At 43.1% G+C, this 14,119-nt stretch overlaps 1 protein-coding gene across 1 annotated transcript in view; it reads left to right on the top strand.

Moving 5' to 3' along the window:
- The window catches only part of ADAMTS18 (ADAM metallopeptidase with thrombospondin type 1 motif 18), a 122,766-nt gene that overhangs the window by 84,296 nt on the left and 24,351 nt on the right, over positions 1-14,119 (top strand). Inside the window, exons 9-14 of the mRNA XM_088476811.1 lie at positions 346-483; positions 3,980-4,133; positions 7,761-7,856; positions 8,174-8,322; positions 8,428-8,600; positions 10,226-10,356. Of these exons, the coding sequence (XP_088332937.1) occupies positions 346-483; positions 3,980-4,133; positions 7,761-7,856; positions 8,174-8,322; positions 8,428-8,600; positions 10,226-10,356 (841 nt within the window). The remainder of the gene's footprint in view (positions 1-345; positions 484-3,979; positions 4,134-7,760; positions 7,857-8,173; positions 8,323-8,427; positions 8,601-10,225; positions 10,357-14,119) is intronic.

Raw genomic sequence — 14,119 nt, 5'->3', positions numbered from 1 at the left:
AATAGTCGCACCACTGAGCAGACATCCGCTGCACCATCGGACATTAGTGCAGCCCTATGTTGCTCAAAATATCCGACGGCTCATGGCCGCCGCTGACAGTGCACCTGCGTCGTCCAACGCAGTCCCTGACACTGGAATGCCCCCAAAACACCCACCGACATGCCCACTGATGAAAGTTAATCCCAAGTTACCACACAGAAAAACCTATCCGAACTGCATTGATCTCCATGAAATTCTGACCCGTGTCCCCCAGCAGTAACCATCAGGCCCTGTGTTACTACAGTACAGTGGCTTTCATAGACTAAGTGCCTAGAATAAAAATCAGCTGCTTGTTCTTTATCACAGTTTTGGAATGGTTCACGATGGAGAAGGGAACCCGTGCAGGAAGGCTGAGGGTAACATCATGTCCCCTACCCTGTCTGGAAACAATGGTGTATTTTCCTGGTCGGCATGTAGCAGACAATATCTGAAGGAGTTCCTCAGGTGAGGATTAGAGACCATCCGTTGATATTTGGAATGACCAAATGAAGAATGTGCATTTCTATATTTTAAGTACTGTCTTGTGTTTCATTCTTTTGCATGTGATAATAATACTTCCAAGAATCCTTATAGGATTTTTACTGGCAGCTTTATTAGTTGTTATATCTGTCACTTCTTTCAAAGTTGCTTCCAAGCCAATGTTATGTTTACCCTGAAGAAGAGCAGACCAGATGTTCCTCTTGTTTCCCGATGCCCGAGCATTTCCAAAATTGACCTTTTGTTTCATTCTCCAGGTGTTGCTGTTAACCAATACCTTCTCTTCTGCTTCTGTTTCCTGTTAGCGACTCTCCGTACATGTTGAAACATTGCGGATGACTGGACTCAGTACCTTCATAAGAGAATGTTGGCATGAACTTGGAGAATTCCCCTGACCCGTACTACCATATGTTTTCTTTTAATTCAAAGCTCCAGCCCAACCTAGCATATTGCATCTTGCATTGCTGTAAATCAGAGCTCTAATGTATTACTCAGAAGTGTTACACTGTCCACAGTAACTGTCTGGCATTCTTTCTCCCCTCCTTCAGCCTAAGATTACCCCACTAATTCTACAATGTTACCAATTCTTATAAGTTTTTACTGACAGATAATTTTCTTACTGACACTTTTTTTTTTTTTAAACATAGCTCTAAAATATATAATGAAACAGTAACAGTAATGAAAGACAGCAGAGGGCAATGATTGCAAATAAAGAACAGATTAATGTGTTGATGTTATATGTGCATTAGCTTTGTAGTGTCAAGATGTTTTTACTGTATGATTGTGTTACTGACAGGCAGGAATGTCACTTATTTTTCCTAAACACACCAAATTTACCAAACAAATAGTACAAATTTGATCATCATTGGCAACATATATATCAATTAAAAATCGAATAATTAGTTAAAAGAAAACGTCATTTAATTCAGGTGATTTCTGTTTTGGTCGCACTGTACCTAATATACAATATTATAATAACCAAAAAAAAAAGTAAAATTAAGTTAATATAATGTAAATAAAAAGGCACTATTTGCTTCACTGCTCCCACACTGTGGAACGCTCTAGTCTACACAATCCAACATGCAAGATCACTAACTAATTTCCCCCTTGCAGTTGCTTTCAGTTAAAGATACAGCTTTGTCCTTGCTCATCTAGGGGTCTATTTACTAAGCAGTGTTAGGAGACAGAGTGAAAAGTGATAAGAAAGTGATAAGGTGCCAGCCAATCAGCTCCCAACTGTCATGTCACAGGCTGTTTGAAAAATGACAGTTGGGAGCTGATTGGCTGGCACCTTATCACTTTCTTATCACTTTTCACTCTGTTTTCCTAACACTGCTTAGTAAATAGACCCCCTAGCCTCAATATGCCATGCAGCACGATATGCCTGGCGTGCGTGAGCAGTCAGGTCCCGTGCATATCTGCTAAGGTCAGGCGTCTTTTTTTGTTGAACTTGCATCTACAGTAATGGAGCATACACACGGTCAGATTTGTCAGATGAACGATTTGAACGATTTTTCCAAAGTTGTGAACGATTTGAACGATTTGACCAAAGTTTTGAACGATTTGAACGATTGAACGATTTTTGACTGCATTAAAATGAATGGAGTCATCCAAGTCTGACTGCAAACACATCAGATGTCAGATATCGTTATCTGACAAACGGGAACGCGCATCGTTCATCGTCCATCGTTCAGGCATGTCAGATATGTCAGATTTTCTTTCAGATATGAACGACTGAACGATTTTTAAATCGTTATCGTTCAGATCTGAAGGAAAAATCTGACCGTGTGTATGCACCATAAGTCGCAATAGGATGGGACTAGGAAGCACCAGGAGACTGTGATGATTCATTTGATATGTGACACTTGTATATCTGTGTGCTGCCTAGTCGCATCGCATTGCAGCTTAGACGCATTTTCGGCCAGGCGCACTCAGAGGGGCTGTTTGGCGTAACTGCAGTAAAGACGAGTGAGGACACATGTATTGTTCCCTTTTGGACACCCCCCCTTATGCAGCATGTAGGTGAGGATTTCACGTCGGACCCTAGACTTTACCTGAAATTAGTAACCAACCGCGTAGCTAATCAGATGCAGCAATTTACACATCAGGAGGCCTCAATTTGTTCAGTTTAATTTGATAGACCAGAATTGAACGGTAACCACAACAGCCTTTTCCTCACTGATGAACCCAAAAAGGCTGTAACAGTCATGTCAGCTTCATGTCTTAAAACTCAGTTAGGAGTATTCACCAGAATGCTTTTTTCTTTTGCATTTGCATTTTGCATTCTCATACATTGTAAAGGAATTATGTATCATCATTGTGACATGGAATGTTGGAATGTTTATGAAGACAAAGGGCTATAAGAGTTGCCGGCTCGCAGTCTATTACATTTAGCCCAATATTTGAATTTCACGTGGCCTTGCCTGCATAATAGGCATTTTGGGCCTTATTCAGAGTAGCAACTAAACGTAATGTGTCTGCAAAAAAAGTTGCATTACAGAGTCAGTTGTATTTGCAAGTCTGTAATTACGGCCCAGGTCTGATGTGGCTGGATTACGACTGGAGGCATAGTTTCACTATGATGTAGTGAAATTGTTAAATATTGCAATAAACAATCGAAACAAAGTACAGTTAATGGCTGGATTGGGAAAATAAAAAGTACCCAAGTCACTTGGAGTACCTGAAATGCAAAGCAGATGCAAATTTAATATTTAACTTTTTTATCTACTGTGCAACACTTAAAAATACTGTATATTTATTATTTATAGGCTTTTCCTTCCCCAACTGGGGGGTATATTTACTAATGTGCTAGTTTTTCAAAGTGGGGATGTTGCACATAGCAACCAATCAGATTCTTCTTAACATTTATCTAACACTTCTAGTAGATAATAGCTAAAGTCTGATTGATTGCTATGGGCAAAATCTCCACTTCGAAAAACGCGCACTTTAGTAAATGTACCCCTGAGAATGAAGCATCATCATCAGTGTGCAACGTACACCAGGCTCCGGTCCCTCCAGACAGCGATGTTGGCGACTTTTCACAGGCCATTTTAGTCGTTCTTTGCATCTGCACGACCATATCGTGCCTTACTATACCTTGGCTCGCCTCTACACTCACACTGCCTGCCCATTCCAGCCACGGTCCCGGGCCACCTAGTTGTACACAACCATGTGTCAAGAGTATGCATAAACAAGATGCGCATCGCAAGAATTGCGCATTAAGAAAAAATGCTCATTGCGGCCAGGAAAAGCCCTTTCTGTGGTAAAAGTGTAAGTGGATTATTACAAGTTGTCTAAATCACACTATTTTGAGGTAAAGTCTCAATGATAAAAAGCATTTGTAGACAAATTTGTTAAAATTAAATCAATTTGACTGAATTGTCACTTAATCAAGCATGACTCTGAATATAAACCAGTGACCATGTCTCTGTAAGAAAATCATTCACTCTGAATTCCTTCACAGCACAGCTCAGTCCTCCTGCCTTGTTGATGAGCCAAAACAATTAGGACATTTTCAGTATCCTGAGAAGCTGCCTGGACAGATCTACGACGCTGACACTCAGTGTAAATGGCAGTTTGGACCAAAAGCTAAACAGTGCGGCCTGAGTTTTGTTAAGGTGCGTGCACTGTGACAGGATACAGAAATAGGAGACTTTGGGCCTGATTCAGAGAAGTACGCAATGCCGATATTCATGCAGTTATGCGATTTATCGGTAAGCTGTGCATGCATCTAAATCTCACGGCGCATGCAACAAGGTACATTATCGCCATTGCTCGCAGTGACTATTTTCCTGCAGTGTGTTTGACAGTCAGGGAGCATTTGGGGGAGGTAACAGGAGGGTGGCAGCAAAAATGGAGGAGTCTGCGATCCTGTATGCAAATGGCTCAGGTGTCTCCGAAAATTCTGCACAAACATTGAGTTTCTCATAAGGTCGGTTATCGAAGGATCTGTGACCGATGCTGCATCCTTGTATGCAGTCGCATTGTACAACCGCTTCGTACAAATTTACAGTGGCATTAGCATACATCTCTGATTCAGGCCCTTTGGGGTCTATTCACTAAGCCTTGGAGAGAGATAGGCTGGGATGTACTAAAGGAAAATGTGGTAAAAACTCTGTTTTTGAGGTTTTGACTGCGTTTTCATATGTACTAAGGCCCCGGCCGCACGATTTTCGATGCGGAGGGTAACATCAGGTTTTTCTGGCGTTACCCTACAGAAGCCTATGGGCTTCCTTCCGCATCCTGCTCCACGCTGCTTTGCTGCCGCCCCGCAGTTGCCCAGCACCTCTCACTAATGCCCCCCCCTCACCTCAGCCTCCTGCGTGCTCCTCCTGGGTCCTCCGCCAAATTCTCCTCTTCTTCTTCTTCCGGGTGCAGCGAGGAGGAGGAGGAGGAGCCCGGGACTTCCTGCACAGGTCACCAGCAGGAAGCTCCCGGGGCTAGTAGGGGGAGGAGACCCGCGGAGACCACCTCACCCGGCAGCTTCCCAAAGGCAGCTCTTATCGTAAGAGCTGTCCTTTGTGATACTAATCGCATATGTTATCACATATGTGATTAGTATCGGTGTGGTGACTGGCGGAAAGTACATCCCACCCATAAAGTGGATGAAAATAAAGTACCAACCACTGAGTTCTTAAACTGTCATTTTTCAAAGACAGCCTGTAAAGTGACAGTTAGGAGCTGATTGGTTGGTACTTTATCTCTCTCCACTTTATCTTTCTCCAAGGCTTAGTAAAGAGACCACTTTATCCTTATAGTGCTATTCATATGGATCACTTATTTTTCTTGATGTTAGTACATTATGCATAGTTTGCATGAGTATTACGCAGTCATACGAGAAATACAGTGAATGTCACACAGAATGTGTGTGGTCCCTATGCTACAAAAATAAAACAAAAAACACCACATACATTTTTATCTGTCCATCACCTCAATATTTTATCTGCCCTCTCTTGGCCCTACACCCACGTGCTCTCACTATCAGGATTTATATATGTGTGGTTTGCATTCATCTCCAGTCATGTCTTCAATTGGGAAAGAAACGTCTAAAGCCAAAATGTATGACTAAGGGCCTGATTCAGAGCTGCTCGTAAGCGGCCGCTCGTTCGTTCTGACCGATGTTCGCTCATCTGCGCATGCGTACGGATTGTAATACGCATGCGCGAACCAGTCTGTTCGGCCGAAAATCGTTTGTTCGCTATATAGCGAATGCCTGCTACTTTGAGTGACAGAGGGAGGCGTATGTGGGTGGTAACAGGGGAAGGTGTTTGAAAACGGGGAGTGGAATTCAGAACGAAGGCGTGCTTAAAGGTCAAAACGGGTGTTTTAAGGGTGTGCATAATTAAAACAGCAGCGTCATTGACCACGTCACCTGGTTGTTTTTTAGTCAGAACTGCTCGCAATATAGTGGTAGGAAAAACCAACTACAAGAATAGCGAGCAGTTCATACGCTGTTCGATGTACTCGATTAATCTAATAAATAGCGGACATGACGTATGATGCGAGCGGCCAGGGGGCGTTTTTATCAAAATTTCGATGGCAAGTTTTGATCGCTCGTTCAGACTTAGAGGCGTGAACAGACCGCAAAGAGCGAACGGTTCATTTTGAATAGCCACCCCTTTTTTCTGAACGAACGACCGCAAATAGCGAGCGGCTCTGAATCAGGCCCTAAGTTTCAAGAGCCCGCAATTACATCAGAACTTACATATATATTTGGTAATCATATATTAGAATAACAAAGTGGATAAATTGCTAGAGTTGCACTCATTTCTAGAAAGTAACATTGAGAAGAAATTTGTTTTTTATTCTGTTACTTTTTCTTCGCATAAAACCAGTAAGTAGTATAGAAAAATTGATTTATTCATGTGCTACCAAATTAAAGCACTTTCTGTTCCGAAAAAAAGGACAATACAAAATTTGTATAGAGTGAACGAATAGATAACTGTTTCAAAGAGAAACAGATGTAAGTTCTAAATAGAGCGAGCTGAATGTATAAAATCTATTTCATAAAGAGATGTGTTTGACACCACAAAGTTTCATCATTGATTCACAGGAGTCTTATATCACTCATACTATAACAAGTGATTACATTTTATGACAAATTTTGGGCTGCAAAATACATAACAAGGGGTTGATTTGGGGGCCACAATGTCTGATAATGGGAGGGTTGGAGTAGCACAAGGAAGGTTTGAGTTGGATTTGGGAGTCATAATGTATTACAAGGGGAGGTTGGGGGAATTGTTTCTGTATTGTTTATTGGTCACTAGAAAGCCCCCTGTATTGTATGGCTGTCACTAGACTGAATTGTGTTTCAGTAATTAAGATGTTCTATGTATCATATGGAAGTAACTAGAATATTCTCTGTATAGAGGACACTAGAATGCTCGCTGTGTTATAAAGAGACCACTAGAATGCTCTCTGTAAGGTATAGAGATCACTAGAATGATATCTGTATTATATAGATACCACTAGAATGCTATATGTATTGTATAGAGGTCAATAGAATGCTCTCTATATAGTATACAGGTCACTATAACTCTATGTATTATACAGAGACTACAGTATATTGTGTAGGAGTACCAAGAATACTCTCTGTATTCAGTTTCAGCAATTAGAAAATGTGCAGCAACTAGAATCCTCTCTTTATTATATAGCAGCCACCAGAATGCCCTCTGTATTTTATAGAGGCACTAGAATGCTCTCTGTATTATATAGCGGCCAACAGAATACAGTCTGTATTTTATAGAGGTCACTAGAATGCGCTTGTCTGCCTAATGCTGTTTAACATTGAGATCACTAAAATGTCATCAGTATTGTGTAGAGGTCACTAGAATGCTCTCTGTATTACAAAGAGACCACTAGAATGCGATCAGTATTGTATAGAGGTCACTAGAATGCTCTCTGTATTGTATAGATATCACTAGAATGCTCTCTGTATTGTACAGCAGTTACTAGAATTATCTATACATTAACTACTGGTCAGATGGGGCTGGTAGATGTTGTATTTGCTTACCGGTCTATGACATAATTTTTCATATATAAAACCACCTTATCATAATCAGTCCAAGGAACAGAATAACACAAACTGCTCAGACCTCAGTCAAACACATCTTAATGGGTCAGAAATCCTGTTAAGTGGTTAATATATAATTGTAGTTGCTACAATTGTATTGTTACAGCTATTTTTGTAGCTAGTTTACAGATGTTATTAGTATAGTACTAACCTAACTGTATATTCTTCATAGGACATATGCAAGTCTCTGTGGTGTCACAAATCCAGCCATAGGTGTGAGACAAAGTTCATGCCAGCAGCAGAGGGCACGGTCTGTGGCCTAAATATGGTAAGATAATATTCATTTGTTATAGGATTTTTTTTTACAAGACTCTTAGCACCTTCAAAGGAATAGTATTATTATTATTATTATTATTTTAATCCTACATCTCAATGGATTACAACTAGAGACAATACAAATTTACATGGCAACGCTACAGTCCGGACACAACCCTCTATATGTTCTAGATTGAGTGTTTGGTGATGGATTCTATTGCCGTAGCCATTGATTTTGCATGTCTGATTTGTCTTCTACAAATATCTTTAAATTTATTTTTGATGAGCAATAATATTATAATCTATTTCCCTACACTTGAATGAACACAGTGGTGTCGAAGGGGACAGTGCGTGAGATTTGGAGACCACGGACCAAGACCAGTTACTGGAGGGTGGTCAGATTGGTCAGACTGGTCAGAGTGTTCCAGAGACTGCGGTGCCGGGGTGATGTATCAGGAGAGGTTCTGCAACAACCCACTGTAAGGGTCCAACTTTCTGTCTACATTAATAAACTTCATTTTAGGATTAATTACAGCACTAATTCAGTAATTCTAGACATTGATAAAACTTTGCTTATGTTCTAGACCTCAGTATGGAGGGAAATACTGCCAGGGCTCAAGCCGCATTTATCAGATCTGTAATGTCCAAGCTTGTCCGCCTAACGCTGTGGACTTCCGCGGCCAGCAATGTGCTGAATACAACAGCAAGCCATTCAGAGGGTGGTACTACAAGTGGAAGCCGTACACTAAAGTGGAAGGTGAGCCGTACAAATGGGAAAGAAAGCTTGCATTGTATATGCGGTGGAATCATTTCTTTTTCTATAATCAATACATACTGATGCTGAGTCACATGTAAAAGCGCACAGAGCAGCGTCTATTCCCGGTCATCCATCTGGGTGTTTATGCAAACTACAAACTCTCTTGTGTACATCCGTGTGGCCGAATGTGCAAGGAATGAGACGCCAACTTTTAGCATCCGTGCACGCTGTTATACCGATTGGTGCATCTTTATACGCCACCATCGGTCGCAGCATTGAAACTTGCACCAGCCCTATAGCAGTAGCAGGTGTAGTTTTTCTGTCTGACCACGGCCTCCTATGCCTGCGACTGTGCATCTGTGAATGCAGCTGCTTGTATTGACATGCCCGCAACACTCTCATAATACCCCTGCTGAACGGACAATTTTTGTATTCATTTCTAGTCACCTCCTAGAAGCACCGATCACTTTTCCAGAACATTTCTGATACCGTTCTGAATCAACTGCAACAGGGGGAGGTCGGGCACTGTTTAACCAATGACCAGGCATGTTGGAGGGGCCCTGTGGGGGCACATTTATCCCAATCAGCAGTGCTGCAGTGGGCGATGCCGTTTCACGGCCCGCCAATAGTATGGTGAGCTGCTGAGGGGGATATTCACATTGTCCCCCTTTGCAGCGCAGTTTGCCCCCTCCCCCAAAGACCTGATACGCCATGTGAGTGAGAGCAGTGATCTAAGGAAAACCCCATAGAGAGAGAACACAACGGGGTCCACCACTCCCACAGATACCCGGCTCTGTGCCACACACGACCTCCTTTGCAGCTCATGGCAATCCACATAGTATTGGTTTTTTTTTGGGTGGTGGTGTGGCCTCACCTTCCGGATTTTGCCACGCCCCCAGTACCGTGCTCGTCCCTGCTCTCAACGACCCTGTTTGTGCGCATTTGCGAAAACTCGCTCAGCTACATAAACATGAGCATTGTGTGCGGATTGCTTGCGACTCAGGGTCTGACCCACAGTGTCTGGTCCATAGCATCTGAAATTACTGCCAATTTACGATATATAAATACCTGCCTCAAATAGAGAGCAGCGGCATTGTCTCCCTGTTTATAGTATTTATAGTATTAAACTGCCTGTATATGTTTAGCCACTAGCAGGGGACCCTCACGTTACTGTCTCAGAGACACCTGAAAAAGCATGCAATTTGAGCCCACCTGGCAGAACCACATCTTACCATGCAGTTTGGCAAACCACTGCTTGATAAATGGGACCGCTTGTATCCAAGGAAGATTTCAAACCATGTTTTGAGACTCTGCAGATTTATTTGATGCTATTTGATGGGTCCTTTTGCCTTCAGTAAATCTTGTGGTTTACAATCCGCACATCAGACAGCATACATTACAAACCTGCCTGATTTTAATCAGGGCCAAATTTGTTTAGCCATTGTTACGTCTCTGAAGGCTGATTTAGGTGCGTGCAGAATCAGCCTACTGTAACTGGCCAAATAATGCAGAGAGCAGCTCACATGGAATTGAAGCCTGCCATCAGTTTTTCCCACTGTTGAAATCATTGGTATTATGCATTAATCCATTTTATATAGACATCAATAGTCTTTTGTGTTTTCCAGAGGAGAACATCTGCAAACTGTACTGTACAGCTGAAGACTTTGACTTTTTCTTTGCCTTATCAAATAAAGTAAAAGACGGAACTCCATGCTCTGCGAATGGATTCGACATTTGTATCGATGGCAATTGTGAGGTAACACCCTATGAGGTTAAAGAAATTGTACTCTTTCAGATAAATGTAATTATTTGGTGTGCTTCTTCAGATTTTGCTAAGTAGCACTGCTTTATCTGTTGTAGCTTAGGTCTGTGCTTTTCAGCTTCGGTCTTTATAGCATCAAGCAGAGTTGTTGGTTCCCATTGCCCTATGACCCAACAGTTCTGCTATGCTCTGCACGGAAAACAATTGCACCCAGAAAGTGGTTTTGTATCTTATTTCAGGGCAAAAATAAAACAACTAATTTGACTGATATAAAGACTTGGATGAAAGCACTTAAGAAAAATGGGAAGGAAATGGTTGCAGTAAAAGTTGCCAGTGGGCACAAAGAAGCCAACACCTTGGCTTGTGGACAAAAACAAGAAGCACTCATGGTGTGAAACCAAATTTCTACAATTGCAATAAAAAGCAGATAAAGGGGCTTATGTAAAAGAGTGCGATCTGGTGCCGCTGCAGGAACACCTGCGAGTTTTTCTGCATTTTTAAAGCGGCAATCATTTTAGAGGCAAACCCAAGGTGCTTTTGCCTTTAAAATGATTGCTGCTTTAAAAATACAACAGGACACGCAGGAGTTCCTGCAGCAGCACCAGATCGCACCCTATTACATAAGCCACAAAGGGGTATATTTACTAAAGTGAGAGTTTTTAGAAGTGGAGATGTTGCCCATAGCAACCAATCAGTTTCTAGCTATTATCTTCTAGAATGTGCTAGTTAAATATTAAGTAGATCATATTGGTTGCTATGGGCAACATCTCCACTTCTAAAAACTCTCTTTTTAGTAAATATACCCCCAAAGTCTCTGTTCTTGAGTAAATAATAGTAATGCTTATCTGATCTCACAGACTCCACATAGTGGATAGTAAACTTCCTCATCCAAGTGTGGTGAAAATCTGTAATGATCACTACGAGTCACATGTGTAAATCATTAATGAGACAGATAATTTACTATAGGGTCTGAACAAACATGTGGAAAAAAATAATCGCTTTATAAAAATTTCAACCAGGACCAGTAATCAACAATATCCACGGTATCCACATCCCTGCTGTTTGATGTGGAGCAGAGATCCAATGGACGAACACAAACAACATTAAAGAGCGACATGCATTAGGCAACCCAACGTGTTTTGTTCTTAAGAACTTCGGCAACATTGGTGATCACAGGTCCTGGGTGACATTTTAGTGAAGCGCTGAATGTTTTATTGGTGGGATGAGGATTGAGGCAAACCCATACTTGCCTACTCTCCCGGGAAGGTCCCAATTTTTCGGGTAACCCCCCCGCATCCCCGGTAAAGTAGGCAGATCTTCTGTATACCGCCCACTTCCTAGTGAAGTGGGCCCGATGGGGAGATTTTCAGAGAAATTTGCGGGTAATTAGGAAGGAGGCGGAGCTAAATTACTCAAATGTCATCATTTAGCCCCACCCCCTGCTCACAGACCCACAAATCACAGGCTTTTCCTGTAAAGGGGACAGGGCCTAATGACGGCTATAGTCTGGCCCCGCCCCCGAGAAGCTGAGAGCAGCAGTTCCTCTCCGGCTGCTCCCAGAAAGGATTCCAGAGAAGTCGGTAAGTATGGGCAAACCAGTATCTTGCCAAGGGCCCTATACATAATACATAAGCATATTTAGAATGGGTGCAGCCAGGGTGTGTGGTGCACACGAGCCAGGGGTCAAACAATTTGCACCCAAAGTATACTTACATTGCTCCGGAAAACGGGTTCCTCCTCCTCTGCTGAGCCATCTTCGCATTGACATATTCGGACAATGTTGTTGTGCAGTGAAAGCAAAGACCCTGGCACCCGAATATCACTGGAGGAGGAGGGACCTGCTTGCTGGAGCAAGTAAGATGTGGGGCTTGGGTGAGGGGGCTGCTTCTCAGAGTAGAGGACCCAGTACGCACAGGCTCCCTTGGGTGTTAATCCGCCCCTGGTCCCTTGGGATCTGAATTTGGCTCTGATCAGACCACAGCTAATTAGGTTGTAAGCGCTGGCACTTATCTGTGTGATTTAAGACGGAGTGCATTTTATATGCAGGAAGTAAAAATTAAACACCCGAGCCAGTATGTCTGACTACGGGCTATAGAGGGTTATGTTTTGTTACGAGGCAGTTATAGAGGATAAGGTGAGTTGGGACAGCCTATATGAAGGATGCTGGGGGGTGGGGTTTCAGGGACATTTCAGGGAGATTGTCTAGCAGCCATTTTAGGTCATCTTCCTTTGGTTTGTTCCCCGCCCACCATCCCTGTTTTTTCGATTTCTGAGTGGTGTCACCTTTGGCGTTTGGTGGGAAAGAACGGTTGCAGTCGCCATCTGTCTATGGAGCTTAAAGTGCTCTCCCTCCCCAATACATGGCTTAGGCTGATTCTTCCCTACTGGGATCAGCGGTACCATCGCTCCAGGTGAGCTCATGTTGGGTCATTGGGGCGGGAGGTGGATACCTTGGGCGTGATAATGGGCTGGCTGGCCGCCTCCCATTTTGGTACTGGTCAAGTATGGAGTGACAGTTGGTGGATCATGCATTGTGGGGCCGTTCTTTCGGTGTCACCATTCTTTATCTGTCCTTTCCTCTTCTTAGTCATTTAGCATTGTAAACATTTTTTAGTATCTGCTAGTTTTAAATAGCCATTTATAGTTTTAAATAGGAAAATAAATAATAGCAAGTCTCAGTGTCACTATTTCAATATTGTTATGGCTACTGGTTTGCACTACACTGGGAGTGGGAGGACATACATCTGGTGATGGAGAGTTTAATAAACTAGCTCCTGCTGAATGCTGATATCTTGCTCTTGAACTACAGCTTTTCCAGTTTCAAGATAAAGGGGTCACCTTAAATGATTTATATGCTTATAAATTAATATATTCTGGTAGGCGTGCTTCTACGCTGATCCCTTTATTTGTCAATGTTGTGCTTCACAATTAGGTGAAATATATATATATATATATATATATAATATATACACAACACAGAAAGACTTTTACTATTTTGAGCAAAACATTTAAGCTTGTCCGGGTAAAGGGGTGTGGCCTAATTGCGAGAGGTGTGGCCACACCCCCTTCGGGAATAAAAGATATTAAAGATTAAATTTTTTCAGCGCCGTGAAGGGGGGCGCTGTGAGCCCCCTCAGCCCGGTGCATAGCCATCAGTGATCGCTCCTCCCACAGAAATAGGATACTGCTGCAGCCGCGAGCAATCTCCCAGTGCATCCCAGCACACAGCAGCGTGTGCTGGGCCGCTCTTATGTAAGAGGGAGGGGGTGGCGGTGCCGGGCCCCTCCAGCAAGCCCGAGTACTTAGTACCCACTCTCCCCCCCTCTCGGTGCCCCTCCCCCTTTCTGCAGCCTAACCCTAACCCTCCCCTCCCGCCAGTGGCGTAAGTTCATCCCAGACGCCCGGAGGCAAGTTATAACTTGGTGCCTCCCCCCCCAGCAGCAGCTGATGGTGTGACATGGAGTTCTCCACTAGTGTATGGTAACTTCTCAGGTGCCGGAAAGGGGTGCCATGTATTGGGCGGCCGTGGTGGTACTCTCCGAGTACATAGTTACTAAGTGGGGTGAATATGTTGTGGAAAATGGAGGAGGTGCCCCTTCAGAGCTGGAGCCCGGCGGCAAGCGCCTCCATTGTCTCGCATAGTTCTCCCACAGCCTAACTCTAACCCTCCCGCCCTCTGCAGCCTAACCTTAACCCTCCCCTCCCGCAGCCTAACCCTAACTCCCCCATCTGAAACCTAACCCTCCTCCCCTCTGCA

The sequence above is a fragment of the Taudactylus pleione genome, unplaced genomic scaffold, assembly GCF_031769625.1.
Source record: "Taudactylus pleione unplaced genomic scaffold, aTauple2 ptg000195l, whole genome shotgun sequence".
Taxonomy (NCBI): Eukaryota; Metazoa; Chordata; class Amphibia; order Anura; family Myobatrachidae; genus Taudactylus; species Taudactylus pleione.
The sequence above is the reverse complement of the archived record's forward strand: the minus strand, read 5'-3'. Positions and strand labels throughout refer to the sequence as shown.